The sequence below is a fragment of the Salvelinus alpinus genome, chromosome 35, assembly GCF_045679555.1.
Source record: "Salvelinus alpinus chromosome 35, SLU_Salpinus.1, whole genome shotgun sequence".
Lineage (NCBI taxonomy): Eukaryota > Metazoa > Chordata > Actinopteri > Salmoniformes > Salmonidae > Salvelinus > Salvelinus alpinus.
This window is the reverse complement of record NC_092120.1, coordinates 6,895,950-6,923,117: the sequence shown is the minus strand read 5'-3', so window position 1 is coordinate 6,923,117 and position 27,168 is coordinate 6,895,950. Positions and strand designations below refer to the sequence as shown.

General features: G+C 44.4%; 1 protein-coding gene across 1 annotated transcript; it reads right to left on the bottom strand.

Annotated features, from left to right (window-relative positions):
- Nucleotides 1–856: 856 nt before the first annotated feature.
- Nucleotides 857–26,962, bottom strand: LOC139564289 (tRNA (guanine(10)-N(2))-methyltransferase homolog). Its single transcript, XM_071383690.1, has 13 exons — nt 26,579–26,962; nt 26,309–26,374; nt 24,792–24,865; nt 24,557–24,638; nt 24,371–24,463; nt 24,067–24,201; nt 23,616–23,772; nt 23,424–23,504; nt 22,711–22,875; nt 22,444–22,525; nt 22,129–22,263; nt 14,057–14,177; nt 857–1,388 (listed from the first exon to the last, which is right to left on the bottom strand). The coding sequence occupies exons 1-13, from the start codon at nt 26,654–26,656 to the stop codon at nt 1,236–1,238; spliced, it is 1,422 nt and encodes a 473-aa protein (XP_071239791.1). The 5' UTR covers nt 26,657–26,962; the 3' UTR covers nt 857–1,235.
- Nucleotides 26,963–27,168: the final 206 nt, after the last annotated feature.

Sequence of the window (27,168 nt, the reverse complement as noted above, 5' to 3'; positions counted from 1 at the left end):
ACATTTAGCCAGTTGGAACCAGCCTGATCGCTGTGGCTAAGTAAAATTAACCTAATCTAAAGTTATTCCTCACTGATTCAGCGGTGACAGAGTCTAGATTTCTGACAGAAACTACAGACAGTTAGGATGCTTCTCACTCTATCCATATTGTCAAAGGTAGACTGGTATGATACAGGCTGCGTCCCAAATGGCATCCTATTTCCTATATAAAACGCTCATAGGGCTCTGGTCAAATGTAGAGCACTAAACAGTATAGGAAAGTGTGTGCCATTTAAGACATACCCACCGTCCTCACTGCCCCCCACAAATACCAGGCCCCCTCCACAAAAGTAATTCCTTCAGTCACACAGACATCACTTCACACAACACCCCCAAGGCTTGGACCATGCAGGGTGGCCAAGATGATGGCATCACTTCTCAGAGCCAACATTAGATAAACAACACCTTCACTGAAAGAACACACAGTTGAGTATGTCCCAGATTCTGCCAATGATGGCAAAACAACAAACCAACCATGGCTGGCACTTCAGAAACTTATTCTGTGTCTTTACAATAAGGAACCGTTAGTTTCTTTAAAATGTCCGGATATAAAAGCTTGAGAAACGACTTGTGAGAAACAAGTTTGTCCCTCGTCTCGTCTGGAATCTTGCAGGGATACTGTCAAACTGTTATCTAAATGCCCTCTGGTACATGGATACAGCTGCCTGAAAGTAAAGCCCTTTAACAGTTCTCTAGACACTTAGGTCCCTCTTGAATCAAGTCTGATAATGTGCTTGCTGGGACAAGACAAAACACAGAAAGATGTAGAACATTGAGAGCCCTTAAATCTCCTGTATCCAATAAATAAATAAATACATATTTTAAAATGGTGTTTATTCGTTCACAATTCACACTCATTATTACGCAAAGGGCAATAAACATCAAACAATAAAAAACATATTTGAATAGAAAATGAGACATTTAAAACAGGGAGCCCTATGTCCCCATGGAGTCCATTGTAAACCATAGGCAGGTGTCGGCCCAATCCTAAATGGACCCCTAGAACCTTCACCTAATGCTCTTGTGCAGATCTCTGAGGATTCGATTTGTATATGCAATATGGTGAAACTTTCACCTAGCCTATCAAACAGCAAGGTGGAGTTATTACCATATCGATTGCACCGGTCAAATCCTCTCCACAATTGCATACTGGCTTAGAGGTCCATTTGGAATTGGGCCATCCTGTGATCCTTACATCACTCCCCACCGTTGGTGGCCATCTTGTTGGTCTCCTCCTTTCCTGTCAATGTCCTCTTGCTGATGCCGCTGAAGTACTTTTCCCTGAAGGCGTTGTGGCCTTGGTACGGGCTAAAGTGAGGGTCTGACAGGTGGGCCAGCGCATCTGTCTCCTATAGAGAGAGAAAATACAATTTAGCCCCATATACCAATGACAGAAAGTTCTTAGTACAATTATACCTCTTACATTTGCGAAAAAAGTGAGGGTTTGCCTTCACAAAGTAGAACCAATTCACCTACAACATCAGTTAACTAAACAAATTTAGCGTCATAAAAATGCCTTTGAACACAGGTGAAGGAAGAAAGAAACCACATGATATCAGACCTCTGCCAGGTATCCCATTAAACTAACCAAACAACCACAGGATAAAATGTTCACCTTGTATTCCTCTCCTTGCCGTCACAAGCTCAGTGTAACAATAATAAATGTTAGCAGAGTGTTAAGTTCCTCATATTGTCCTGGTTAGGGCTTTGGCCAGGTTGTTAGGCAGTGTTTGCAGGCAAGAATGTGCCGGGGCGGACGGACAGTTGGATGGAGCGGGAGGGATGAGGAGTAACGAGGTGTCGGGGATGCAGAGTGCTAGCAGGGATGACTCCACAGCTGGCATGCCATTCGTCAACGCAACCTCTCTCTGTCGGCCTTGGTTACCACTGCCAGGCAACCTGTCATGGACCTAGAGATAGTTTCCTTCAGTCTCCACCACATCCAAGAGCTTAAAGAGCAATCCCAGATATGAAGCTCCTAATACTTCCTTAGAGCAGGGCTATTCAATAACCACAGAGGGTCAAAGTTTTCCAGGTTTTCTTTTCTATCTGGTAGTCATTGATAGGCCTAGAGTTCACAAACCTGTCCCAAATCTGAACATTTCCCAACACGACCATACACCAAACCATTCAACACAGAATAGGAAAGCTCAGCAACTAACTTCAAAGTGCTCCGTGGTAGGAGTTAAAAACACAAACATCACTTCTGAATGGAAGCAGTTAAATTCACACAAACTGACACTGCAAACTCTCTCACACACACACACACCCAACGCTGCTGTCCCATGTCATAGAGACATTGAACCACTGGACACTTCCCATTTCCCACTGAGTATTTAAAATACTCTATTTCCATCATAGCTCATTCTAATAATTCTACTACTGTACTTTGTATTTAGTGACTGTTTATACCCACAGCATATCGTATTTACACACTGGATTATTGACATAGCTCACTAATATATTTACTGCTGTACACATCATTCTTAGTACATCTTGTGTAAATTGTTCCGGTGTATACATACAGTGCCTTCGGAAAGTATTCAGACCCCTTAATTTTTTCCCACTTTGTTACGTTACAGCCTTATTCTGAAATGGATTTAAAAAAAAATTATCCTCAGCAATCTACACACAATATCCCATAATGACAAAGCGAACATTTTTTATTTTTTTATTTTTTATTATTTGTGCAAATTTACAGAAATACTTTATTTACATAAGTATTCAGACCCTTTGCTATGAGACTTGAAATTTAAGCTCAGGTGCATCCTGTTTCCATTGATCATCCTTGAGATGTTGCTACAACTTGATTGCAGTCCACCTGTGCTATATTCAATTGATTGGACATGATTTGGAAAAGCACACACATCTATATAAGGTCCCAGAGTTGACAGTGCATGTCAGAGCAAAAACCAAGCCATGCGGTCAAAGGAATTGTCCGTAAAGCTCCGAGACAGGATTGTGTCGAGGCACATATCTGTGGAAGGGTACCAAAACATTTGTAGCATTGAAGGTCCCCAAGAACACAGTGGCCTCCATCATTCTTAAATGGAAGAAGTTTGGAACCACCAAGACTCTTCTTAGAGCTGGCCGGCTGCCCGGCCAAACTGAGCAATCGAGTGAGAAGGGCCTTGGTCAGAGAGGTGACCAAGAACCCGATGGTCACTCTGACAGAGCTCCAGAGTTCCTCTGTGGAGATGGAAGAACCTTCCAGAAGGACAAGCATCTTTGCTGCACTCCACCAATCAGGCCTTTATGGTAGAGTGGCCAGACGGAAAACACTTCTCAGTAAAGGCACAAGACAGCCCGCTTGGAGTTTTCCAAAAGGCACATAAAAGGACTCTAAGACCATGAGAAAGAAGATTCTTTGGTCTGATGAAACCAAGATTGAACTCTTTGGCCTGAATGCCAAGCCTCACATCTGGCACCATCCCTACGGTGAAGCATGGTGGTGGCAGTATCATGCTGTGGGGATGTTTTTCAGCAGCAGGGACGGGGAGACTAATCAGGATCGAGGCAAAGATGAACGGAGCAAAGTACAGACAGATCCTTGATGAAAACCTGCTCCAGAGCGCTCAGGACCTCAGACTGGAGCGAAGGTTTACCTTCCAACAGGACAATGACCCTAAGCACACATCCAAAACAACACAGGAGTGGCTTCTGGAGAAGTTTCTGAATGTCCTTGAGTGGCCCAGCCAGAGCCTGGACTTAAACCTGATCAAACATCTCTGGAGAGACCTGAAAATAGCTGTGATAACAATGCTCCCCATCCAACCTGAAAGAGCTTGAGAGGATCTGCAGAGAAGAATGGGAGAAACTCCACAAATACAGGTGTGCCAAGCTTGTAGCTTCATACCCAAGAAGATTCGAGGCTGTATTCGCTGCCAAAGGTGCTTCAACAAAGTACTGAGTAAAGGGTCTGAATACTTATCTAAAATTTTCAGTTTTACATATTTTATAGATTAGCAAAAATCAAAGGATAGAAAACTAAGTAATAACAATAGAAACTGAAAGACTAAAAAGCACCCTAAGGAAAAGCTGAGCTAAAAATGTGTGTTTTAAGATCCCTTTTAAATATGTCCAGTTTCGGCCCCCCTCAGGTTCTCTGGCAGGCTATTCCAGAGGCTGGGGGCATAGTCTTGGTCCTAAGCTTTGGAACAGTTAAAAGGCCAGTGCCAGAGGACCCGAGGGACCTACTGGTTACATAACTAAAAAGCATGTCTGACATGTATTGGGGTGCACAATCATTAATTGATTTAAGAACCAATAGAAGAATCTTAGCATTTATTTTATTGTAAGGAGCCGGTAACATAACCATTTCGCTGCACCCGCTATAACATCTGCTAAACTGTGTACGCAAACAATAAACATGGATTTGATCTCAATATGAATGGTAGCCTACATTCTCCAGCTTTCTAGCTATTGCAAATCCTTACCTCTGATTGGATAAATAGTCATATAGTCAGTTTTAGACTGAACTTTGAGCCAACATCGCATCACAATATATGGAGGACGGGGAGAAGGGCCAGGTTCACGGCCCAGTCAGTAAAGCCTGTCTTGATTAGATTTTTACCACTTCAGCCTCTAAAGCAGAAGCCTTTGAAGACTGGGTTGAGCAGCATTGCTAGATACAGCCTGCCAGGAGGAGACTACGGAAATGTGATAAACAGTTGGGTTCCAAATTGACACCCTTGATAAAAAAACAATGACTGTATAAAATAAATTTTTCAAATACTCCAAACTTCAAAGCATTTGCAGTTACTTTTGATTGTTTCAGATTATTTTGTGCACAACATAAATTAATTGTAAATAATGTATTGTGTCATTTTAGAGGCTCAGTATTTGAATTATTTATTTTATACAGTCATTATTGCTCATCTTTATCAAGGGTGTCAATAATTTGACACCACTGAATACAGTGTCATCAGAAAGTATTTACGCCCCTTGACTTAGTCCACATTTTGTTGTGTTAAAGCCTGATTTATTTGTCTGACCCATCATACACACAGTACCCCATAATAACAAACAATGTTTTTTAGAAAATGTAGCAAATGTATTGAAAATGAAGTAAAGAAATATATAATTTACATAAGTATTCACACCCCAATACTTTTGTAGAAGCACCTTTGGCATGTTCTTCTGGCATGTTTTCCCATCTTAGCCAAGGAACTCTGTAGTTCAGTCAGAGTGGTCATCGGGTTCTTCGTCACCTCCCTGACCAAGGTCCTTCTTGCTCAGTTTGGTCAGACGGCCAGCTCTAGTTCCATATTTTTTCAATTTCCCAATGGAGACCACTGTACTCTAGAAAACGTTTTATACTTCCCCAGGTATATAGCTCTACGGACAGTTCTTTGGACTTTATGGTATAGTTTCTGCTCTGGCATACACCGTCAACTGAGCGACATTATATAAACAGGTGTTTCTTTCAAAATCATGTATAAATAATTGAATTGGCCACAGGTGGACTCCAATCAAGTTGTAGTGACATCAACGATGACCAAAGGTAATTGGATGCACCTGCGCTCAATTTGGAGTGTCTTAGCAAAGGGATGGACACACCTACACACCTACTCAAAATATTTTTACTATTTTATACATTGTAGAATAATAGTGAAGACATCAAAACGAGGAAATAACACATATGGAATCATATGGTAACCAAAAAAAAAGTGTTAAACAAATATAAAATATAATATAAAATCAAAATATATTTTATATTGAAATTCTTCAAAGTAGCTACCCTTTGCCTTGACAGCTTTGCACAATCTTGGCATTCTCTCAACCAGCTTCACCTGGAATGCTTTTCCAACAAAGGAGTTCCCACATATGCTGAGCACTTGTTGGCTGCTTTTCCTTCACTTTGCAGTCCAACTCATCCCAAACCAGGTCAGGTGATTGTCGAGGACAGGTCATCTGATGCAGCTCTCCATCACTCTGCTTCTTGGTCAAATAGCCCTTACACAGCCTGGAGGTGTGTTGGGTCATTGTCCTGTTGAAAAACAAATGATAGTCCGACGAAGCACAAACCAAATGGGATGGCGTATCGCTGCAGAATGCTGTGGTAGACATGCTGGTTAAGTGTGCCATGAATTCTAAATAAATCACTGACAGTGTCACTAGCAAAGCACACCAATACCATCACACCTTCACGGTGGGAACCACACATGCGGAGATCATCCGTTCACCTACTCAGCATCTCACAAAGACACAGCGGTTGGAACCAAACATCTGAAATGTGGACCAAAAGTACAGATTTTCACCAGTCTAATGTCCATTGCTCGTGTTTCTTGGCCCAAGCAAGAATCTTCTTCTTGTTAGTGTCCTTTAATAGTGGTTTATTTTCAGCAATTCAATTCACACAGTCTCCTCTGAACAGTTGATGTTGAGATGTGTCTGTTACTTGAACCCTGTTAAGCATTTATTTGGGCTGCAATTTCTGAGGCTGGTAACTCTAATGAACTTATCCTCTGCAGCAGAGGTAACTCTGGGTCTTCCTTTCCTGTGGCGGTCCTCATGAGAGCCAGTTTCATCATAGTGCTTGATGGTTTTTGCAACTGCACTTGAAGAAACTTTCAAAGTTCTTCAAATGTTATGGATTGACTGACCTTCATGTCTTAGTAATGATGGACTCTCGTAATGCTGGACACTCGTTTCTCTTTGCTTATTTGAGCTGTTCTTGCCATAATATGGACTTGGTATGTTACCAAATAGGGATATCTTCTGCATACCACCCCTACCTTGTCACAACACAACTGATTGGCTCAAACGCATTAAGGAAAGAAATTCCACAAATTAACAAGGCACATCTGTTAATTGAGATGCATTCCAGGTGACTACCTCATGAAGCTTGTTGAGAGAATGCCAAGAGTGTACAAAGCTGTCATCAAGGCAAAGTGTGACTACTTTGAAGAAAATAATATCTCATATAAATATATATATATATAAAAATGTTTTTGATTTGTTGAACTGTATCTATATATAGTAGCATGCTATGATATATATATGTTTAAGGTTTGGGACACTGGGAGTCAGAGTCAGATTCCAGAGAGTGTGTGTGTGTGTGTGTGTGTGTGTGTGTGTGTGTGTGTGTGTGTGTGTGTGTGTGTGCATGCGGTGATTCGCACAGGGCTTTCCTTTATGGGAACAATTTGGTGTTTTTAAGTGAAGAGGTTGTCAAATCCAAAGATGGATTCTTTTCCATAAAATGTGTGATTAAGTCATTTAAGTGCTGTATATAAAAAAAAGCCAATCATAGCCAGATGCTGAGGTTTACTGCAGACCTCGAGAGAAGCACCATCGACATCCCCCTTAACTGTAACTGTGTTGTATTGCGCGTGTACGTTTAAAGAACACACACAGACAACTCATAGTAAACATTAAAAAAAGAAACGACCTCACTGTCAACTGCATTTATTTTCAGCAAACTTAACATGTGTAAATATTTGTATTAACATAACAAGATTCAACAACTGAAACATAAACCGAACAAGTTCCACAGACATGTGACTAACAGAAATGGAATAATGTGTCCCTGAACAAAGGGGGGGGTCAAAAGTAACAATTGGTATCTGGTGTGGCCACCAGCTGCATTAAGTACTGCAGTGCATCTCCTCCTCATGGACTGCACCAGATTTGCCAGTTCTTACTGTGAGACGTTACCCCACTCTTCCACCAAGGCACCTGCAAGTTCCCGGACATTTCTGGGGGGAATGGCCCTAGCCCTCACCCTCCGATCCAACAGGTCCCAGACGTGCTCAATGGGATTGAGATCAGGGCTCTTTGCTGGCCATTGCAGAACACTGACATTCCTGTATTGCAGGAACTCACGCACAGAACGAGCAGTATGGCATTGTCATGCTGGAGGGTCATGTCAGGGTGAGCCTGCAGGAAGGGTACCACATGAGGGAGGAGGATGTCTTCCCTGTAACGCACAGTGTTGAGATTGCCTGCAATGACAACAAGCTCAGCCCGATGATGCTGTGACACACCGCCCCAGACCACGTCGGACCCTCCACCTCCAAATTGATCCCGCTACAGAGTACAAGCATCGGTGTAATGCTCAATCCTTCGACGATAAACGCAAATCCGACCATCACCCCTGGTGAGACAAAACCACGACTCGTCAGTGAAGAGCACTTTTTGACAGTCCTGTCTGGTCCAGCGACGGTGGGTTTGTGCCCATAGGCGACAATGTTGCCGGTGATGTCTGGTGAGGACCTGCCTTACAACAGGCCTACAAGCCCTCAGTCCAGCCTCTCTCAGCCTATTGCGGACAGTCTGAGCACTGATGGAGGGATTGTGCGTTCCTGGTGTTGTAGTTGTTGTTGCCATCCTGTACCTGTCCCGCAGGTGTGATGTTCGGATTTATCGATCCTGTGTAGGTGTTGTTACACGTGGTCTGCCAATGCGAGGATGATCAGCTGTCCATCCTGTCTCCCTGTAGCGCTGTCTTAGGTGTCTCACAGTACGGACATTGTAATTTATTGCCCTGGCCACATCTGCAGTCCTCATGCTTCCTTGCAGCATGCCTAAGGCACGTTCACGCAGGTGAGCATGGACCCTGGGCATCTTTCTTTTGGTGTTTTTCCAGAATCAGTAGAAAGGCCTCTTTAGTGTCCTAAGTTTTCTTAACTGTGACCTTAATTGCCTACCGTCTGTAAGCTGTTAGTGTCTTAACGATCGTTTCACAGGTGCATGTTCGTTAATCACAATCCAAGATGGCGTAGCAGTCGGACGTGTGTTTGTCTTGTCCCATGTAAATAGTTGGTTTCATCGTTTTTCCCCCCGTATATATTTTAATCTCACTTTCCACCTACGATCTAAATATACTTTCCTGCAACCCAATGTGCTACGGATCTGCTATTTTTATATGTTATAACTGGAACCTCCATCAGCAGCTAGCTAGCTAACTAGCTACTAGTTAGTAGTCACTGTTAGCTACGGCTAGCGGTCTTCACCTTTAGCTCGGACACCAGCCAGCTTCAGCTCGGTCAATACCTGCCAGTCTGCACAGCGCGATATCAACCCAGAGCATATCGGACACATTTTCTCCACCACATCATCGGATTCCTGCCGCAAGCTCTGGGCAATTACACCGGGTCATCACAGCTAGCTGGCTACTGCTGGCTAACGCCTCTGTCCTGCAGCAAGCACCAGTTGGTCTTGAGCTAGCCTCGAGCTAGGCCCATCTCCGGCTAGCCTGAAGAAGTATACCCGCTAATTCGTGGGCTACAATACATCTTTTGCCAATTGGCCTGGACCCTTTATTGCCGACACGGAGCCCCGCCGATCCATCATGACTGGTCTGACGACGTAATCGTCCGACGAGGTTTCCAACAGGCTTTTCCGTTGCGTTGTCGCCGAAGACCCATCTGCTAGCCCCAGCCCGCTAGCTTTCTGAGCATCGTACCTCCCACTCGCCTAGCATAGTAGCGACTACCGAACGGCTCCCGGACTCACCTATTGCTGCTCATTGGACCCTATGATCACTCGGCTACACATCCGTCTCTCTAATGTCAATATGCCCTGTCTTCTGCTGTTTCGGTTAGTTATTGTTTTATTTCACTGTAGAGCCCCTAGTCCAGCTCAACATGCCTTAGATAGCTCTTTTGTCACACACCCCACACATGGGGAGACCTCACCTGGCTTAGCTGGTGTCTCCAGAGATGCAACCTCTCTCATCGTCACTCAATGCCAAGGTTTACCCCCACTGTACTCACATCCTACAATACCCTTGTCTGTACATTATGCCCTGAATCTATTCTACCACACCCAGAAATCTGCCCCTTTTATTCTCTGTTCCCAACGCACTAGATGACCAGTTCTTATAGCCTTTAGCCGTACCCTTATCCTACTCCTCCTCTGGTGATGTAGAGGTTAACCCAGGCCCTGTAGCCCCCAGCATCACACCTATTCCACAGGCACTCTCATTTGTTGACTTCTGTAACCGTAAAAGCCTTGGTATCATGCATGTTAACATCAGAAGCCTCCTACCTGAGTTTGTTTCATTCACTGCTTTAAGCACCCTCCGCCAACCCTGATGTCCTAGCCGTGTCTGAATCCTGGCTTAGGAAGGCCACCAAAAAATCTGAAATTTCCATTCCCAACTACAACATTTTCCGTCAAGATAGAACTGCCAAAGGGGGCGAAGTTGCAATCTGCTGCAGAGATAGTATGACAGCCTGCAGAGTTCTAGCTAGGTCCGTGCCCAAACAGTTCGAGCTTCTACTGTTAAAAATCCACCTTTCCAGAAATAAGTCTCTCACTGTTGCCGCTTGTTATAGAACCCCCTTAGCTGTGCCCTGTACACCATATGTGAACTGATTGCCCCCCATCAATCTTCAGAGTTCGTACTGTTAGGTGACCTAAACTGGGATATGCTTAACACCCCGGCCGTCCTACAATCTAAAGCTAGATGCCCTCAATCTCACACAAATTATCAAGGAACCTACCAGGTACAACATTAAATCCGTAAACATGAGCACCCTCATAGCAAGCATACTGACCAACTTGCCCTCTAAATACACCTCTGCTGTCTTCAACCAGGATCTCAGCAATCACTGCCTCATTGCATGCGTCCATAATGGGCCAGTGATCAAACGACCATCCCTCATCACTGTCAAAAGCTCCCTAAAACACATCAGCGAGCAGGCCTTTCTAATCGACCTGGACCGAGTATCCTGGAAGGATATTGACCTCATCCCGTCAGTAGAGGATGCCTGGTTATTCTTTAAAAGTGCTTTCCACGCCATCTTAAATAAGCATTCCCCATTCAAAAAATGTAGAACTAAGAACAGATGTAGCCCTTGGTTCACTCCAGACTTGACTGCCCTTGACCAGCACAAAAACATCCTGTGGCGTTCTGCATTAGCATCGAATAGCCCCCGCCATATGCAACTTTTCAGGGAAGTCAGGAACCAATATACTCAGTCAGTTAGGAAAGCTAAGGCTAGCTTTTTCAAACAGAAATTTGCATCCTGTAGCACCAATTTCAAAATGTTTTGGGACACCGTAAAGTCCATGGAGAATAAGAGCACCTCCTCCCAGCTGCCCACTGCACTGAGGCTAGGAAACACTGTCACCACCGATAATTGATCATTTCAATAAGCATTTTTCTATGGCCGGCCATGCTTTCCACCTGGCTACCCCTACCCCGGCCAACAGCTCTGCACCCCCCGCAGCAACTTGCACAAGGCTCCCCCCGCTTCTCCTTCACTCAAATCCAGATAGCTGATGTTCTGAAAGAGCTGCAAAATCTGGATCCCTACAAATCAGCTGGGCTAGACAATCTGGACCCTCTTTTTCAAAAATTACCCGCCAAAATTGTTGCAACCCCTATTACTAGCCTATTAAACCTCTCTTTCGTATCGTCTGAGATCCCTAAAGATTGGAAAGCTGCCCCAGTCATCCCCCTCTTTAACGGGGGAGATACTCTAGACCCAAACTGTTTCATACCTATATGCATCCTGCCCTGCATTTCTAAAGTCTTCGAAAGCCAAGTTAACAAACAGATCACCAACCATTTCGAATCCCACCGTACCTTCTCCACTATGCAATCTGGTTTCCGAGCTGGACAAGGGTGCACCTCAGCCACGCTCAAGGTCCCAAATGACATCATAACCGCCATAGATAAAAGACAGCACTGTGGCCTCCCGGGTGGCGCAGTGGTCTAGGGCACTGCATCGCAGCGCTAGCTGTGCCACCAGAGACTCTGGGTTCGCGCCCAGGCTCTGTCGCAGCCGGGAGGTCTGTGGGGCGACGCACAATTGGCCTAGCGTCGTCCGGGTTAGGGAGGGTTTGGCCGGTAGGGATATCCTTGTCTCATCACGCACCAGCGACTCCTGTGGCGGGCCGGGCGCAGTGCGCGCTAACTAAGGTAGTCAGGTGCACGGTGTTTCCTCCGACACATTGGTGCGGCTGGCTTCCGGGTTGGAGGCGCACTGTGTTAAGAAGCAGTGCGGCTTGGTTGGGTTGTGTTTCGGAAGACGCATGGCGTTCGACCTTCGTCTCTCCCGAGCACGTACGGGAGTTGTAGCGATGAGACAAGATAGTAATTACTAACAATTGGATACCACGAAATTGGGGAGAAAAGGGGGTAAAAAAAAAGAAGAAAAAAAAGACAGCACTGTGCAGCCGTCTTCATCGACCTGGCCAAGGCTTTCGACTCTGTCAATCACCGCATTCTTATCTGCAGACTCAATAGCCTTGGTTTGTCTTGGTAGTTGGTAGTTCACCAACTACTTCTCAGAGTTCAGTGTGTCAAATCGGAGGGCCTGTTGTCCGGACCTCTGGCAGTCTCTATGTGGGTGCCACAGGGTTCAATTGTCGGGCTCTTGCTGGTGGTGATTCTCTGATCCACCTCTACGCAGACGCTGTTAACAAACCTCCAAACGAGCTTCAATGCCATACAACACTCCTTCCGTGGCCTCCAACTGCTCTTAAATGCTAGTAAAACTAAATGCATGCTCTTCAACCAATTGCTGCCCGCAACTACCTGCCTGCCCAGCATCACTACGCTGGACGGTTCTGACTTAGAATATGTGGACAACTACCTAGGTGTCTGGTTAGACTGTAAACTCTCCTTCCAGACTCACATTAAACATCTCCAATCCAAAATTAAATCTAGAATCGGCTTCCTATTTCGCAAACATACCCTCGTAAAACTGACTATCCTATCGATCCTCGACTTCAGCGAAGTCATTTACAATAGCCTCCAACACTCTACTCAGCAAACTGAATGTAGTCTATGACAGTGCCATCCGTTTTGTCACCAAAGCCCCATATACTACGCACCACTGCGACCTGTATGCTCTCGTTAGCTGGCCCTCGCTACATATTTGTCGCCAAACCCACTGGCTCCAGGTCATCTATAAGTCTTCGCTAGGTAAAGCCCCGCCTTATCTCAGCTCACTGATCACCATATTAACACCCACCCATAGCACACGCTGCAGCAGGTATATTTCACTGGTCATCCCCAAAGCCAACACTTCCTTTGGCCGCCTTTCCTTCCAGTTCTCTGCTGCCAATGACTGGAACGAATTGCAATAATTACTGAAACTGGAGACTTATATCTCCCTCACTAATTTAAGCATCAGCTGTCAGAGCAGCTTACCGATCACTGTACACAGCCCATTTGTAAATAGCACACCCAACTACCTCATCCCCATACTATTATTTATTTGTTGCTCTTTTGCACCCCAGTATTTCTACTTGCACATCATTATCTGCACATCTATCACTCCAGTGTTAATGTTAAATTGTAATTATTTTGCCACTATGGCCTATTTATTGCCTTACCTCCCTAACCTTACTACATTTGCACACACTGTACATAGCTTTTCTATTGTGTTATTGACTGTACGTTTGTTCATCCCATGTGTAACTCTGTTGTTGTTTTTGTCGCACTGCTTTGCTTTATCTTGGCCGGATCGCAGTTGTAACTGGCCTACCTGGTTAAATAAAGGTGAAATAAATAAAATAAAATAAAAATGGTTTATGGTTGATTGAACAAGCATGGGAAACGGTGTTTAAACCCTTTACAATGAAGATCTGTGGTTATTTGGATTTTTACAAATTAGCTTTTTAAGACAGGGTCCTGAAAAGGGAAGTTTCTTTTTTTGCTGAGTTTATGTGCATGCTCGTACATACAAACACGGCACAAACATGGGTACTTTACTCTTTAGATACATGTATGTAATTCATAGTAAGCGCAACACAAAAACCTACAATTATATGGTGTTGCAATCATATTCACAAAGGGATCCATCTACCCTTTCGAAATGGGTGACGTTCCACTCAAATGCATACACACGCTCGTAACAGCACAGTCACAGAGGCCAGATGCACACACACAGGGTAGTACAAAAGGAAAAGCACACACACACACACACACACACACACACACACACACACACACACACACACACACACACACACACACACACACACACACACACACACACACACACACACACACACACACACACACACAGAGATGGAAGGACAGACAGACACCCACCTCTGGTTCCTTGATCTTCTCCATGGTGATGAGACGTCTGGAGGTGTGGCTGGAAAGGGTCTGTTCACAGTTACTGACCAGTCTGAGACAGGCGTTCAGGGGCACCATCTCTTCACAGTACCTACAAACACACACTCTACTGGTGAATCATCATGGTTGAGTACATTTTTAAACAGCTGGTCTTGTACTGTAGCATGAACCAATAAGTCTAAAGGGTTGATGGGTTGCATCTCACCATACACTCACCTGCAGAGTAGACCAGCCTTAGCCTCCATGTAATCCCCTCAAAATTACACTACATCCAGGCCAAGTCAGCTCTCTCTCCATTAAACTCAACCCAGATCAGCTCTCTCCTCCCTCCCTCTCGCTCACTCTCTATCCTCTTTCCCGCTCCCAACTCTAGGCCATTTCTCTCTCAGCTCCAGGCCTTTACTGACCATGTCTGAAGTGGACAAAAGCCGCTGTGAAAAAGGTGAACTAGATTAGATTTAAGATATGGGGAAAAACGTTGTCTTGTCAGGAGCGCTCTGTGTGTGTGTGTGTGTGTGTGTGTATGCATGTGTGTGTGTGTTCGCGCGCATGTCGGCCAAGCACCACAACTAAAGCTGTCCAGGGCAAGGTACTGTATTTATTAGGATCCCCATTAGCTAGGGTCAAAGCTGTAGCTACTCTTCCTGGGGTCCATGAAACTTGACATTAATAGACAGCTGAAGGACAGAACTACCTAAAATTACATAATACATAACATTAATCGACAGGTACAGAACTACATCAATTAAAAATAAGAATACACACTTTCATATTCTTTTGCCTTGGCAATCCATGCAACATGTACTCAAATGGCTCCACTACAGTCATCCATTTTGATACAGTTGCTAACTGTTACAACTGCAGCTCCTCATCCTAACCTCTCAGAACCAGTTGTTCTGTAAACACTAAATAGAATCTCACAAAATTAGAAACCACCTGTGTCCTTGGCTCTCCAGTTTGACATCAGTACTATTCATAATAATACATGTGATTAATAGATGCTATTGAATGCAAGTGCCTGTAGAATACAGGCCTCTTGTGTGTGGTTTATGTTTGTTAGCACTGTGATCAAAGCAAGGCGTTCCTTCTACCTGCCAATCACATCTTATTACTGGGTAGCTGGACCTTCCACATGGGCCGTTTTACCACCTTTATGGATGGTAGACTTAGTTAACACTTTATGAGCGGTAGAATGTAACACACTGCACTATACCTTAGTTAACACTTTATGGGGGGTAGAATGTAACACAGCAAATGTTTGGTTTAGTTAATTTCTATGCACTAGACAGGGCGAAGGACTAAGTTATTATGAATAGTATTGACGTCAAACTGGACACGGGTGGTTCCTAATTTTGTGAGATTCTCGCTAGTGTTTACAGAACAACTGGTTCGGAGAGATTAGGATCAGGAGCTGCAGTTGTAACAGTAAGCAACTAACTAAATGGATGACTGCAGTGTACCCGTTATTATGAGTACAGGTAGATTACGAGAGAGTGTTTGTTTGCATATTTAGCACTTTCTCCTACCAGCACCACACTGACGCTGGGCCAGATTTTCACCCTACTGTTTGTCTCCTGGGTTGCCATGGCCACTGTGGAATACAGGCATCTAATGTATTGTGGTGTGTGCGTGCACGCTTCGGTGAGCACCCTGAACAAAGCAGGCGTTAATTCATCCTGCCAATCACCTCTTATTACTAGGAAGCTGGATCTGCCATATTGGCAGTTTCATTTAAAGATGGGTGGGGCTGCGCCTTTCACTTTCAATACAGCTTTTTCCATCCTCAGACAAATATAGAGTTGAAACCTCTGTGCAGGTGCTTATAAGCAGCACAGGAGGCTGCTGAGGGGAGAACGCATCATAATAATGCCCGGAAGGGAGCAAATGGAATGGCATCAAACATATCAAATCAAAATGTATGTCACATGCGCCAAATACAACAGGTGTACAACAGGTGTAGACCTTACAGTGAAATGTTTACTTACAAGCCCTTAACCAACAATGCAGTATATAAATAAACCCCCCCCACAAAAAAAAATAAGAATAAGAAATAAAAGTAACAAATAATTAAAGAGCAGCAGTAAAATAACAATGGCGAGGCTATACACAGGGTGCACCGGCACAGAATCAATGGAAACCATGTGTTTGATACGATTCAAATAATTCCGCTCCAGCCATTACCATGAGCCTGTCCTCCCCAATTAAGGTGCCACCAACCTCATGTGATAGCAGGCAGACTAGGGGTCAGGTTAGAGGCCATTTAAGCCCAGTAGGCTGAGGTGCAGTAGACTAGCCCATGTCTTCTACCTTTATTTCCTGGTCAGGGCTCTAAACTGACTTTTTTGTTGTTGACAAGGGGCATGTGTGCGCCTAAGGTGAAAAATGTAGGAGCACACAAAGAAATTTAGGAGCACAATTAAATATATTTGACGTAACAAGCCGTTTTCTTTGTAGCAATGGTGCAAGGGTGACAGTCATGAATCTGCACTCCGTGTATTCTCCATGCCACTCAGGGGCTGCCGCACAGTGAATACTTGCAACAATTATCTTATTATTATTCATTTATTTTTTGCCGCTCTGGTGCTCCAAATAAAAAATGTCAGGTCGCACAGCAAAATATTTAGGCACATATGCGATTAAAATGGTCGCACTGTAGAGCCCTGATGGTATACTGTAGGTCAGATAGACACCGGCATTAAGCACAAGGATCTGTCTCTTAGTAAGGCAGCAGCAGGAGTGTTGTAGACAAAAGGAAGTTGATAACCCGGTAAAACCAACCATGGGGGTTCAAACCCCATCAGCTTCCTGCTAGCTTTGCACTCTGCTTCATTAGTGCCGTCTGGCTTATGACTTTAACCCATAGAGAATTATAGAAACCTCGAGTGCCCAAAAGGTCATTTTAGCAAGGGCAGCGCCATTGAGGGCTTCCACCATGCTTCGGTTATTTTAAAGTAGTCAACTCGGAGGCGATTCCTATGGGTTGTAGCCTAAATGGCGCTGCCCATGCTGTCACAGATGCCATAATTTCACAGATATAAAGATGAGTCCTCTATCTATCTCTATGCTTTAGCCTCAGAGATAATGGGTCCGGTTCCTGACAAGGCGCTGCAGCAGAGGAAATGGCAACAGACCACGCCATGACTGGAAAAGTTTTGAACTAGTTCAAACTTAAACACAGCATCAGAGGGGGGAGAAAGAGAGTGACTAATGAGCTTGAAAAGCCACAGATTTAATTGAAACACTGAAAGGCAGCTGAGGCACGGGGCAAGGCAGTGCTCGTCATGATGACGGCGGAAATGTTTTAATTGGCCAGCTTGGGGGACCTCATCACTCAGGCCTGTGACCAGTGTTAGGGGACCCCGTATTGGCCTGCGTCTGGTCCCACCCCAGCCCAACATAACAGTAACACAACACAGCAAATCGTTTTTTCCCTACAGCAGCTGCACTGCAACTCCCCTTTGTGACACCAGTGTTTACAAACAAGCATGTTGCTACACAGCCCTGTCCCCTTGGACCATTTAGTCACCCTGTTCTATGTCAAAGGTCCTCTGCAGTAACAGTCATTGGTAAATGGTGACATCTAGTGGTGTAGTATAGATCGCTCTCTCAGGACAGACTTAGGACCACCTAAATCTAACCAGCTTAGACATCTACCATTAATGTTTCAACAGTGTTGAACAGATCAGGACCTGGAGACAGGCTGTGTTTGGTTAGTGTCAGCCAATTAGCACGACTGGCCTCATGGGTTTATTTTCGCACGCTGCCCTGAATGAGACAGGGTCAGGAACTGCTAGGTAGTTACACACCCGGAGTGAGGAGCAGAGCACATGCACACACAGAGGCACACAGTCAGTCAGTCAGACAGAGGCACACAGACACACACACACTCTCTCTCTCCCTCAACCATCAATGCTAAGGGCTGTAGCCCTCTCTCCCTTTCCTTGTCTCAGCCAGTCAGTGTGGGGAACTCCAGTGTGTGTGTCACAGACAGTCAGGGGGAACTGCTGGAGGTGAGCGGGAGGTGTAATAGAAACTTCACAGGGCTGTGGTGCATGGTCTGGTCTCATCTTCCTGATGCTCAGACCCTGCTCTGTAATCAGTGGCCACGAGTCCCAGGGCCCAGGGGCCTGTATCCTGTCCACACAGTAAACCAGCTGTATGGAACAATACACCCAATATACCCCAGGACACCTGCACACTGACCAGAACACCACTAACCCCAGGCCTGAAGACTTTATGGGACAGAGAATGAGATGTACTGACGGGAATAAACCCCTGGTCCTGACAGAGAATATGATGCTTATGAGGGGAAGAGGTGCAGGGAGAAAAGCCTGTATCTAAACTAGAATGCTTCGTTAAGCAGATCTAGTACAGTAGCAACACTTCATCAGGGTGTAAGCTGTGACTGTTGCCCTCTATTGTTTTTTTAAATTATTTTAATTTCACCATTATTTAACCAGGTAGGCCAGTTGAGAACAAGTTCTCATTTACAACTGCGACCTGGCCAAGAAAAAGCAAAGCAGTGCTACAAAAACAGCAACACAGAGTTACACATAAACAAACACAGTCAATAACACAATAGACAAATCTATGTACAGTGTGTGCAGATGTAGAAGAGTAGCAAGGTAAGGCTATAAAATAGGCCATTGTGGCGAAATAATTACAATTTAGCATTAACACTGGAAAGATAGATGTGCAGACGATGTGCAAGTAGAGATACTGGGGTGCAAAAGAGCAAGAGGATAAGTAACAATATGGGGATGAGGTAGTTGGGTGTGCTATTTACAGATTGGCTGTGTACAGGTACAGTGATTGGTAAGCTGCTCTGACAGCTGATGCTTAAAGTTAGAGAGGGAGATATGAGACTCCAGCTTCAGTGATTTCTACAATTCGTTCCAGTCATTGGCAGCAGAGAAGTGGAAGGAAAGGCGGCCAAAGGAAGTGTTGGCTTTGGGGGTGACCAGTAAATATACCTGCTGGAGCGTGTGTTACGGGTGGGTTTTGCTATGGTGACCAGTGAGCTGAAATAAGCCGGGCTTTACCAAGCATAGACTTAAAGATGACCTGGAGCCAGTGGGTTTGGTGACCAATATGTAGTGAGGGCCAGCAAACGAGATCATACAGGTTGCAGTGGAAGGTAGTATATGGGGCTTTGGTCACAAAACGGATGGCATTGTGATAAACTACATCCAGTTTGCTGAGTAGAGTGTTGGAGGCTATTTTGTAAATGACATCGCCGAAGTCAAGGATTGATAGGATAGTCAGTATTACGAGGGTCTGTTTGGCAGCATGAGTGAAGGAGGCTTTGTTGCGAAATAGGAAGCCGATTCTAGATTTGACTTTGGATTGGAGATGCTTAATGTGAGTCTGGAAGGAGAGTTTACAGTCTAACCAGACACCTTGGTATTTGTAGTTGTCACATATTCTAAGTCAGAACCGTCCATAGTAGTGATGCTAGGCTGGCGGGCAGGTGCAGGCAGCAATCGGTTGAAGAGCATGCATTCATTTTACTTGCATTTAAAATCAGTTGGAGGCCTCGGAAGGAGTGTTATGGCATTGAAGCTCGTTTGGAGGTTTGTTAGCAGTGTTCAAAGAAGGGCCGGATGTATACAGAATGGTGTCGTCTACGTAGAGATGGATCAGAGAATCACCAGCAGCAAGAGCGACATCATTGATATATACTGAGAAAAGAGTCGCCCGAGAATTGAACCCTGTGGCACCCCCAGAGACTGCCAGAAGTCTGGACAACTGGCCCTCCGATTTGACACACTGAACTCTGTCTGCAAAGTGGTTGGTGAACCAGGCGAGGCATTCATTTGAGAAGCTAAGGCTATTGAGTCTGCAGATAAGAATGCGGTGATTGACAGAGTTGAAAGCCTTGGCCAGGTCGATGAAGACGGCTGCACAGTACTGTCTTTTATCTATGGCGGTTATGATATCGTTTAGGACCTTTAGCGTGGCTGAGGTGCTGAGGTGCACCCATGTCCAGCTCGGAAACCAGATTGCATAGTGGAGAAGGTACGGTGGGATTCGAAATGGTCGGGGATCTGTTTTTTTAACTTGGCTTTCAGAGATTTTAGAAAGGTAGGGCAGGATGGATATAGGTCTATAACAGTTTGTGTCTAGAGTGTCTCCCACTTTGAAGAGGGGGATGAACGCGGCAGCTTTCCAATCTTTAGGGATCTCAGACGATACGAAAGAGAGGTTGAATAGGCTAGTAAATAGGGGTTGCAACAATTTCGGTGGATAATTTTATAAAGAGAGAGTCCAGATTGTCTAGCCCAGCTGATTTGTAGTGATACAGATTTTGCAGCTCTTTCAGAACATCAGCTGTCTGGATTTGGGTGAAGGAGAAGCAAGGGGGGGGGGGGGCTTGGGCAAGTTGCTGCAGGGGGTGCTGAGATGTTGGCCGGGGTAGGGGAAGCCAGGTGGAAAGCATGGCCAGCCATAGAAAATTGCTTATTGAAATGATCGATTATCGTAGATTTATCGGTGGTGACAATGTTTCCTATCCTCAGTGCAGTGGGCAGCTGGGAGGAGAAGCTCTTATTCTCCATGGACTTTACAGTGTCCCAAAACATTTTGGAATTAGTGCTACAGGATGCAAATTTCTGTTTGAAAAAGCTAGCCTTAGCTTTCCTAACTGACTGAGTATATTGGTTCCTGACTTACCCGAAAAGTTGTATATCGCAGGGGCTATTCGATGCTAATGCAGAACGCCACAGGATGTTTTTTTGCTGGTCAAGGGCAGTCAAGTCTGGGGTGAACCAAGGGCTATATCTGTTCTTAGTTCTACATTTTTTGAATGGGGAATGCTGCACTTTTAAAGAGCAACCAGGCATCCTCTACTGACGGGATGAAGTCAATGTCCTTCCAGGATACCCGGACCAGGTCGATTAGAAAGGCCTGCTCACTGAAGTGTTTTAGGGGGCGTTTCACAGTGATGAGGGGTGGTTGTTTGACCGCGGACCCATTACGCATGCAGGCAATGAGGCAATGATTGCTGAGATCCTGGTTGAAGACAGCAGAGGTGTATTTAGAGGGCAAGTTGGACAGGATGATCTCTAAGAGGGTGCCCATGGTTACGGATTTAGGGTTGTACCTGGTAGGTTCCTTGATAATTTGTGTGAGATTGAGGGCATCTAGCTTAGATTGTAGGACGGCCGGGGTGTTAAGGGCACAGCTGGGGGCTGAAGGGGGTCTATAACAAGCGGCAACAGTGAGAGACTTGTTTCTGGAAAGGTGGATTTTTAAAAGTAGAAGCTTGAATTGTTTGGGCACAGACCTGGATAGTATGACATCCTGAAGAGTTCTATATCTGCAGTACATTGCAACTCCGCCCCTTCGCAGTTCTATCTTGTCGGAAAATGTTATAGTTAGGGATGAACATTTCTGGATTTTTGGTGGCCTTCCTAAGTCAGGATTCAGACACGGCTAGGACATCCGGGTTGGCGGAGTGAATGAAAGCAGTGAATGAAACAAACTTAGGGAGGAGGCTTCTAATGTTAACATGCATGAAACCAAGGCTTTTACGGTTACAGAAGTCAACAAATGAGGGCCTGGGGAATGGGAGTGGAGCTAGGCACTGCAGGGCCTGGGTTAACATCTACATCCCTAGAGGAACAGAAGAGGAGTAGGATAAGGTCTAACAGGGTAAAGGGAAAAAACAACAGCATCTATCAGCAGGAAAAACAGCTGACTGGTGAGGTTGACCCTGTGTGCAATAAGGTCTTATCAAATGCTGTTTGTATCTATCCGACATCACAACAGTGCTATTTGGTTTACACATAGAGAAGAGGGAGACTGTGTAGATGATACATCTGTGAGCTCAAACCCATGTAAACACCATGACGATACATTAGACTGAACAACACCAGATGGGAATATTTGACCAATTCAGACTATAGAGCTTTAACAGGAAGTGCTGTATCCAGGGACCACAGATGGATATTAACCATGCTCCTGTATGTAGATAACTCTGGTGCAATACTGGGGTTGTTGTGAATGGTCCCTGACAAATAAACAAACACAACAATACTCACTCTGGCCTGTAGATTGGTAGCCAGTAGACTAGCCGCCCCCCGATGACCAGGTGGTGAGCTGAGAAGTTTAACAGGTCAGTGAAGATGTCACTCAGGTGGTAGGCCATGGAAACGGGGACATGGCTGTCCCCAACACTGGATGAAAGATAAAGAGTCTGTTACTGCAGTGAAGATGCCTTTACACATGAGAGGACTTTATATATCTCTAGTGTATCTTAGCTTTTTTTCAAGTTTTATAGGCCGTCTTTTTCAAAACTGAGCAAATATACAAAGCACTATAAACAACACAGACTCAAGAGGAAGATGAAGACGTACTAGTCTTCAGATGACTTCACACTGTTTACACTGTCCTTCTGAGAGCCTGTTCTCCTGGTTGACTCCCGAATCCCATAGGGGGCTGAGAATTAAACACAAAAATGAAAGACAAGAAATTTGAACAGATTTAAATCTGAACAAATCACAAAGAATGTGGACTTCAACAGACTAATACGTTTTACTTGTGTATGACTGTACAGGAGACATTACAGGATGGAGGACCCTACATGGGAAGAGAACACACAGAGCTCTAGGATAAGAACGTACGGTCAGTGATGATGGCGTCAAAGAGCACTCCGTCCCTCCAGATAGGCTTGGAGGCGTCAGACACAAGGACGTCCACATACAGCTTCTCTGAGCCGTACTGACGCAGGTTGGCTCTGATGTTCTCATCTGGACCCCTCCACTTCTGGTTCTTACGACTCGCTTTGCCTGAAAAATAAACCAAAATACTATTATACAGCAACGCACTGGGTTGTAATTAGGGCTGGGACAATACCAGTATCGCGATACTCCTTAGTATCGTGGCAAGGAAACAAAATACGAAGCGGTTTTAACTTCTTTAGGAAAACAGCCCTAAATGTTGGAAACATTATATTGTCATCCAGATTCATATTTATTTATTTTCCAAGCTATAGCACAAAATATTTTACATGCACACAGGTGTAAAAGGACCAGTAGAGTTTGATCTACTTCTTGATTTCTTTGCCATGGAAAGAATATTTAGATTGTGGTTATCGTCCCGGTCCTAGTTGTAATCATATCACGTATCAAGTGTTAGGCCTATAGGACAATACAATTGGATTTGAGCATGAATATGAGCACAGGAAAAATTGAAGTATTTAAAAAGATGATAGAAAGAGCATAACCAACATAATGTTCATCATATAAATGGATAAACTCGCTTGCCAAAGCACAAGATATTTAGCTCTGGGTTCCAAAATAAGAGAAAGTAAACAAGTCCATTTCTAGGACATTACCTATCCCATGGATGGTGTTGTAATCAATATCTGTTCCACAGACATATGCACCAAAATGAGAGCATGCAACCAGGAGGCTACCTGAGAGAGAGAAAAAATATCCAATAAGCACAGACTAGCCTTGGGTTCAGCTAAGATGCAGTGTATTTCTGCAAGTGTCAGTTCAAAGACCAAAAGTAACTTTTCTCTTACCAGTCCCAACGAAGGGGTCGTAGACCAGGTCGTAAGCTTTGACCCTGGCATGGTTGGCCATGATAAAAGACAACCCAGCGTCCATACTGGTGTTACCTATGAAGTGCCTGTTCTTCACACTGTGAGAGCGAATCAACTCACGCTGGCCATCTGCAATCTAAGGAACATACAGTTGATAAGACAAGATCAGATATAGGCTTACCTTTATCATTAAATGAAACAGTGCTTCTCAACCTGGTACCTGGCTTATACACGGGGGACTTGGGAAGACTCATAAGGACGTAGGCCTCATGATAAGTTTCACAAGAGGGAATACTTCAGGCAGACCAAAATGTGATTGGGAACCAAAGAAGGTTAACAACCACTGCGGTAAACAACATTAATGAGTAATAGTCATTACTCATTTGTATAATGACACAGAAATGAAGGAGCACACAGCACACTGCCTCACCCATCTCCCAAAGTAGATGTAGAGAGGCTCGTCTGGGATGTTGTTAGGGTCAGTTCCATAGTCCTCCAACAGACAGAAGATGTGTTTAGGGTTCCTTAGATTGACCCTTCCCTCAAAGGAGAGATATTCCATTGCCTTGGGGAGGAAGACCACAGGGTAACTTGTCCAGGTGTCATGGTGCATACTGCATATCAGTGCCTGCCTTTAACACAATAGTGCAGTACAAAAGGTAGAGTAAATTTACTTTTTTGGGCTCAATCTTAAGTACAAATTACTTGGACCAAGTCAAGTGTATCATACTCACATCTATCTTCTTAATTCTATCTTCGAACTCTAGAGTCTTGTTGAAAGTGTAGACGTTGATTTTGTATGTGGAGTCTTTTTGTAGGAAGGGTGACTGTTGGGAGGGGTAAAGTTACACACATTAGATACTCCACATTAGTGGAGTGGTTTGCCCTCTATTTAGATAGTAATGTAATTTCTCACAAACCATGTTCTCTGTTGGATATTTCAAGAGCGAGGTCCTGAGTTCAATGTGTGTTCTGCCATGACCCCACAGCTCAAATGCAGACCTTGGTAATAAACAAATAACCACAAAAAGGTAATTACAATTACTGTGACATTCAAGTTGAGAATCACCTCAGAAGAGAAGGGCTGATGAGCAATGCTGCAGTACCCATCTAGCTCTTTTCATTGCAACTCCATTGTTGATCTGTCTCACTTACTTTGCACAAACAGTTCTGGCCATGATGCTGTTGACATCTTCCTCTGACAAGCCATTCAGGCGCCAGAATGGAGACTGGGGAGAAGAACAGCAGATTTTAGGATTTGAGTAGCCTATGCATGGACACATGGCCAACTTCTCCCTTCATTGTGGGCCGGCTAAGGATTATTGGTGTCTCTGAGGGGTCTTTGGCCTGGTTTGCTAACTACCTCTCAAAGAGCGCAGTGTATAAAGTCAGAAAATCTGCTGTCTCAGCCACTGCCTGTCACCAAGGGAGCACCCCAAGGCTCAATCCTAGGCCCCACGCTCTTCCCAATTTACATCAACAACATAGCTCAGGCAGTAGGAAGCCCTCACATCCATGTATATGCAGATGAATTTTGTGTTAAACGCAAAGCTTTCTCAGTGTCCAACAAGCTCTCTCTACCCACAAAGGTCATGTGGTTTGGTAAAAAGAATTCACCTCTTCCCACAGATGTTAATACTACCTCTAAGTGTTTAGAGCTTGAGGTAGTCACCTCATACAAGTACTTGGGAGTATGGCTAGACGGTACACTGTCCATCTCTTAGCACATATCCAAGCTGCAGGCTAAGGTTAAATCTAGACTTGGTTTCCAATCGTACTCGCTCCTCTTTCACCCCAGCTGCCAAACTAACCCAGATTCAGATGACAATCCTACCCATGCTAGATTACGGAGACATAATTTATAAATCGGCAGGTAAGGGTGCTCTCGAGTGGCTAGATGTTGTTTACCATTTGGCCATCAGATTTGCCACCAATGCTCCTTATAGGACTCATCACTGCACTCTATACTCATCTGTAAACTGGTCATCTCTGTATACCCGCCGCAAGACCCACTGGTTGATGCTTATTTATAAAACCCTCTTAGGCTTCACTCCCCCCTATCTACTGCAGCCCTCCTCCTCCACATACAACACCCGTTCTGCCAGTCACATTCTGTTAAAGGTTCCCAAATCACACACATCCCTGGGTCGCTCCTCTTTTCAGTTCGCTGGAGCTAGCAACTGGAATTAGCTGCAACAAACACTCAAACTGGACAGTTTTTTCTCAATCTCTTCATTCAAAGACTCAATCATGGACACTCTTATTGACAGGTGTGGCTGCTTTGTGTGATCAATTGTTGTCTCTACCTTCTTGCCCTCTGTGCTGTTGTCTGTACCCAATAATGTTTGTACCATGTTTTGTGCTGCTACCATGTTGTGTTGCTACCATGTTGTGTTGTCATGTGTTGTTGCCTTGCTATGTTGTTGTCTTAGGTCTATCTTTATGTAGTGTCTCTCTTGTTGTGATGTGTGTTTTGGCTTATATTTATATTGTATTTATTTGTATTTTTAATCCCAGGACCCTGTCCCTGCAGGAGGCCTTTTGGTAGGCCATCATTGTAAATAAGAATTTGTTCTTAACTGACTTGCCTAGTTAAATAAAGGTTAAATACATTTTTAAAAATTGGTATGGCTATCAGGCAAATAATACATATGGACAATAACTTATTTTACCTTTTCTTTGAAGTTTTCACCTGGATCAAACGGTTTGCCCCTGAGGGACAGCAGCGACCTAATCTCCTGTAATGTTACGATGTACAAGAAATACAATCTGAACATTTCTGAAGAATTCAAACATGACAGCTTGCAGCTTGTAACGTTACTAGCTTAGCAAGCTAATGTATGGGGATAAATGCCGTAATGAGACACCCAGATCTTTAGAGATGGAGAGAAATAACACAACATTTATAGTTTGACAGAGAGGTACGACATTGATATGCATACCGGTAGCCTGAAGTCAACATTGTCGTGGGCCAGATGTATCAAATATTGTAGGCATGTTCTGCTACAGTGGATCGCCATGTTCGAGTTCCCACGCAAAATACATCCGGCTAGGAACCGCGTCCCCGCGAATAGTGGTTCCTGTCAGTTTCAAAATAAATACCACTTTACCAGCAATGAATGTGCATTAAATGCATGTATTTTGGAAACGCAAAATTAAAATGAGTATGTTTCAGTTTTGTCATTAACGTCCAAATAAGTGTGCTTATTATTCTGTATAGCTGCTACATAACTGCTTCATAAATTAGGGTGAATCATTTTACTGTAGAGAGAGCTCCAACTAAACATATCCCAAAGTTAAGCAGCTTTACTTCAGAACATTGCTCATTGACAGGGCACGTGACACCAACATTTAGCTATCTGCGTCATCACCACATTGTCATTGGCTACTTTGGATGCCGATCAGTGTTTTTCACTGCGGGTAGAAAAATAATCCGATTCAGCACTGTCCTAATGTAAAGTTCCATAGCATGGATACAATGTTGCTAACAGACACACGTTCCTCAGGCTATGTCAGTGTTCGTGACAAGAAG

Coding starts and splice junctions, on each gene's coding strand:
- LOC139564289 (XM_071383690.1), bottom strand. CDS start 26,656: ATGGCGATCCACTGTAGCAGAACATGCCTACAATATTTGATACATCTG. Junction 24,464..24,556: donor AATATCCAACAGAGAACATG/GTTTGTGAGAAA, acceptor CCCTCCCAACAG/TCACCCTTCCTACAAAAAGA. Junction 23,505..23,615: donor CGACCCCTTCGTTGGGACTG/GTAAGAGAAAAG, acceptor TCTCTCTCTCAG/GTAGCCTCCTGGTTGCATGC.